At 36.2% G+C, this 5,438-nt stretch overlaps 1 protein-coding gene across 2 annotated transcripts in view; it reads left to right on the top strand.

Annotated features, from left to right (window-relative positions):
- RAB3GAP1 (RAB3 GTPase activating protein subunit 1 (catalytic)) overlaps nt 1-5,438 on the top strand; it is a 132,497-nt gene that overhangs the window by 57,149 nt on the left and 69,910 nt on the right. For both annotated transcript variants that reach the window (XM_006834583.1, XM_006834582.1), the window contains exon 9: nt 5,071-5,152. In XM_006834583.1, coding sequence (XP_006834646.1) covers nt 5,071-5,152 — 82 coding nt within the window. The remainder of the gene's footprint in view (nt 1-5,070; nt 5,153-5,438) is intronic.

The following is a 5,438-nucleotide window of genomic DNA, read 5'->3' as shown; positions in this document are numbered from 1 at the left end:
ATTAAAAATTGAAGTCTTTCAAGAAAGTGAGGTGGCATTGGAGGCACTCATTTCATCTATGCCAAAAAATTTGCAAGACCACTATCTGGCTTACTGATTGGAAGAGATCTGTATTTGTGCCCATTACAAAGAGAGGTGACCCAAGGAATATGGAAATCATCAGACAATATATGATATTCTATGCAAGTAAAGTTTTACTAAAGGTGATATAGAAACGACTGCAAGCATACATTGACAGAGAACTTCCAAAGGTTCAAGCTGAATTCAGAAGAGGCTGTGGAATGAGGGATATCATTGTTGATGTCCAATGGATCTTGGCTGAAAGCAGGGAATACCAGAAAGATGTTTACCTGTGCTTTATTGACTATGCAAAGGCTTTCGATTGTGTGGATCATGACATTGCTAAGTATGAGTATTCTTGAATACTTCATTGTGCTCATGAGGAATCTGTACATGGACCAAGAGGCAGTTGTTCGAACAGAACATGGGAACACTGAATGGTTTAAAATTAAGAAAGGTTGTATTCTTTCACCATACTTAATTCAAACTGTATGCTGAACAAATAATCTGAGAAGCTGGATTATATGACGAAAAACATGGCATCAGTATTCATTAACAACCTGTGATATGCAGATGATACAACCTTGCTTGCAGAAAGTGAAGAGGGCTTAAAATACTTATTGATGAAGATCAAAGACCACAGCCTTCGGTATGGATTGCTTCTCAATATAAAGAAAACAAAAATCCTCACCACTGGACCAAAAAACACAACATTCTTATCAATGCAGAAAAGATTGAAGTTATCAAGGACTTCATTCTTCTTGGATCAACTATCAACACTTATGGAAGCAGCAGTCAAGAAATCAAACGACATATTGCGTTAGGCACATCTGCTGTACAAGACCTTCTGAAAATGTTGAAAAGCAAAGATGTCACTTTGAGGATTAAAGTGCGCCTGACCCAAGCCGTGGTATTTTCAATAACCTCATATGCATGCGAAACCTGGACAGTGAATAAGGAAGACCATAGAAGAATTGATGCTTTTGAGTTGTGGTGCTGGAGGAGAATCCTAAAAGTGCCACGGGCTGCCAAAAGAACCAACAGATCTGTGTTGGAAGAAGCGCAGCCAGAGTGCTCGTTGGAGGCCAGGATGGCCAAACTTTGTCTCTCATACTTTGGACATATTGTCAGGAAGGACCACTTGCTGGAGAAGGATATCATGTTTGGTAAGGTGGAGGGTCAGAGAAAAAGAGGAAGACCCCCAGCGAGATGGATTGGCAATATGGCAGCATTAGTGGACTCAAGTGTGGCAACAATTGTGAGGTTGGCCCAGGCCCAGGCAATGTTTCGTTCTTTTGTACATAGGCTCGCTGTGAGTTAGTATCAACTCGATGGCATCTAACAACAATGAGCCTTCCACCAATCATGATGTCACGTTATTTTTTATAGAACCCAGTTTCTCGGATTATTTGCTCAGATTGAGTCAGTATAGTGAAGGATACAACCCTGGTGCGCATACTTCCTGATTTTAAATCATTGAGTATCCCCTTGTTCTGTTCCCATGACTGTTTCTTGGTCTCTGTACAGGTTCTTCAAGAGCACTGTGAAGTGTTTTGGAATACCTGTTCTTTGCAACATTATAGTTTGTTAAGATTCACGCAGTCGAATATCTTTATTAGTCAATAAAGTACAAGTAAGCACCCTTCTGATACTTTTCTGCTTTCAGCCAAGATCTGTCTGTCATTAGCAATGAATGATATCCCTCATTCCGTATCCTTTTCTGAATTGGACATGAATAGCTAACAGCACTGTACTGCTGCATCCATTTTTTACTGTATTCAGTAAAGTTGTGCTTGTATGTAATATTAGTGATACTCAATAATATCTGCATTTTGTTGGGTCACCTTTCTCTGGAATAGGCATAAATATGAATCACTTCCAGTCCGTTGGCTAGATAGCTATCTTCAAATTTTTTTTGGCATAGATGAGTAACTGCCTCCAGTGCTTCATCAGTGTGTTGAAACATTTTAATTTGTTTTCTATCCATTCTTGGAGCCTGTTTCCCCATTGTTGCCTTCATTGCAGGTTGGACATCTTCCTTCAGTACCATTGGTTCTTGGTCACATGCTACCTATTAAAATGGTTGAACATTGACTGGTTCTTTTTGATACAGTAACACTGTGTATTCTTTCCATCTTACTTTGATGCTTTGTACACCACTGAATATTTTCACCAAAGAATCCTTTAATATTTCAACCTGAGTCTTATATTTCTTCTTTATTTCTTTTAATATGAGAAATGCTGAGCGTGTTCTTCCCTTTTAATTTTCTAATTCCAGGTCTTTGCACATTTCATTATAATGTTTTTTGTTCTTAACATGCTCTTTGAAATTTTCTGTTTAACTTTTTTACTTCATCATTCTTCCTGTCACTTTAACTTTTCTACATTCAAGAGCAAGTTTCAGAGTCTGTTCTGACATCCCTTTTGGTCTTTTCCTTCTTTCCTGTCTTTTTAATGGCCTTCTGCTTTATGTGTGAGTTTCTTGATGTCATCCCAAAACTTCTCTGGTTTTCAGTCATTAGTGTCCATTGCATCAAATCTGTTCTTGAGATGATCTCTTTTTAAGTTTAGATTGAATGTACTCAAAGGTCACATGTTGGCTGTCACAGACTTGATTTTTACTTCAGCTTCAATCTGAACTTTCATGTGAGCAATTGAAAGTCAACTCCTGGCTTTGTTTTGGCTGCTGTTACTGAGGTTCTCTATTGTCTCTTCCTACAGATGTAGTCAATTTGATTCTTCTGTATCCCGTCTGAGGTCCCTGTGTATAGTTGCTGTTTATGTTGTTGAAAACAAATGTATTTGCAAGGAATAAAACATTGGTCTTGCAGATTTTTTTCATGCGATCTTTAGCATTGTTTCTGACACCAAGGCTGCATTTTCCAACCCCAATCCTTTCTCTTTGCTTCTTTTGTATCCTAATCAATGACTCTTGACTGCATGTTTGATTATTTTCAGGAAGAAGTTGGTAGAATTTGTCAATTTCATTTCCAGACAGCTGTACCCCTTATAAGAAGTTCTGGTAGTGTAGTGGTTACGAGTGTAGCTGCTAATCTCATGGTCAGCAGCTCGAAACTGTCAGTTTCGTGGGAGAAAGATGAGACTTTCTGTTCCTAAAGATTTATAGCATCGGAAACCCTATGCAGGATCGCTGTGAGTTTGGAAATGACTCCACAGCACATAGCCACCACCAGCCATACCACTTGGAGAATTTATGGTGTTGGAAATTTCAGTTCCTATGTTTCCTTTAGCTATTTTCATCTCAGGCCACTCTATTACTGTAGTCACACTATTTTTAAGTGGTGTGATACTGTAGTATAAGCATTGAACTGCTAACCCCAAGGTCAGAGTTTAAAACCCACCAGTCTATGGGGTCACTGTACGTTGGAACCAACTTGACGGCACTTAACAATAGCAACTGTATTACTAAGCAATTTTGAACATTTCCCAAGGTAATATGATCTGTTTAAGAAACCCAAAAGCCAGAATCTTAGCATTATAATTTCAATTGCCAGTCAATCCTTTCTTAATGCTTTAATGCCAGGATTTATTAATGGAGATAAAAAAATTAACCTTCCCCCCAATGACTTGAAGGCCATTAAGTTCTTAGATTTTTCTCTTAGGGGAAGGGACTGATTATGTAATATGGGCCAGACTATGTACTTGGCATTTTTATGTGCTATCTTATTTTCTTGTGTGACAGATGGAGTCTTGGTGTGGCACTGTAGGATAAGCACTGAACTGCTAACTGCAGGGTTAATGGTTCAAGCCCATTAACAGTTTCTCAAAAAACCCTGGATAGGGTCTCTATGAGTCAGAACCAATTTGATGGCACTTACCAAGGAAACAACAATGTGATAGATATTATTAACTTTCTTTTATAAAGAATGTAAATAACTGATGCAAAGAAACATGGCATCAAGTGATGAAAGTTGGAATTTAAACACCAAACACCATTTTCTTTATGTGTGGTAATGTTCCTTCTCAACTTTAATTTAGCTAAAACCTTTCTTCAGTCTGTCATAACAATTTTTGGTGTGGCACTGTAGGATAAGACCTAGACTTCTAACCACAAGATTAGCAGTGCAAACCCACCAGCTGTTCTTGGAAATCCTATGAGTTGGAACTTACTTAATAGCATACTACAACCACAGCAGCATACTAAAATATGCTCTGTAAGTAATAAAGCTAGTCATTGTGATCATATTATAAGTATTCCTTGCTTGCAAAATGGAGCAGATTGACTTTAGAAAATTTACTGAGTCAAGTAATTGAGGCATATTAAATGACTAACTTTAATAATTGAGTTAGTGTATAAATAATTGTCAAAATTGATATTAGAAAATCTGAGGGATATTCATAACTCAACAATAGACTTAATTTTAGGAATTCCCAGTGTAGTGTGAATAATTGCAAACAACCATCTGCATTATTTCAAAGAGAAATGCATCCTCTTGATGTCTTTTGAGACTGTTTATTACTTCTTAAAGAGGGAGAGGAGCAAAGGAAAATGACTTACCCTCTAACTTATCTTCTAAGCTCTTAAATTAATCATAATGGAGTGGAGATTCTTTCCTGATCTTTAAACATTTCTATGTACTCTCAACCAAAGTGTAATTTTATTAGTAATGAGAGACTTGCTAATTTGTTGGTTTTAAATTACTAACAGCAAAACTGATACATGTAGGTTGCTGATTAAAATTTTAATACTTGGATAATCTTAATTTAGATGATATTAATCACATTTCTAAAGATATAGATAGAAATTATAGGAGTAATAAGGTATATTACTTAAGGAATGTTCAGAAGGTTGAATTATTGGATGCATAGTTTGAATGAAGCACCTGCTAAACAGGAACTATTGTATTCTCACAGGAAATCTTTAGTACCTGATGTGTGCTCTTATTTATTTTAGGCCTTTTTAAAGCTTAATTTCCCAAAGGACTTAATCGTAATAGATTAGCTTCTCTATTTTTTGCCAAATAATAGAAAAGTATTTATTTTGTTTAGATATAGATGCTCTTGTAGGAGGTGAAGTTGGAGGCTTAGAATTTGGCAAGTTACCATTTGGTGCCTGTGAAGATCCTATTAGGTGAGAATTTCACTCTTTTATGTGAATTATAATACTATTTGCTTTTAAATTCATATTGATATGCTTTTACTATGCTTTATAATATCTGACCTGCTAGAATGGAGTACCGAGTATAGGGACCTATATCTAATAAGCAGTTCATCTGTGTTTTTCTCTGTAACTTAAGAAATAAGATAAAATAGTACATGAAAAGTTAACATATTGTCATTTATTAATTGTTCTTTATAGAAATGATTATTAATCAGAGATTATATACATTTTAAAGCTTTCATGTTTTGGGTATTTT

This window comes from Chrysochloris asiatica, unplaced genomic scaffold (assembly GCF_000296735.1).
Source record: "Chrysochloris asiatica unplaced genomic scaffold, ChrAsi1.0 scaffold00012, whole genome shotgun sequence".
In the NCBI taxonomy this organism is placed as follows: Eukaryota; Metazoa; Chordata; class Mammalia; order Afrosoricida; family Chrysochloridae; genus Chrysochloris; species Chrysochloris asiatica.
This window is presented reverse-complemented; position numbering and strand designations above follow the sequence as displayed.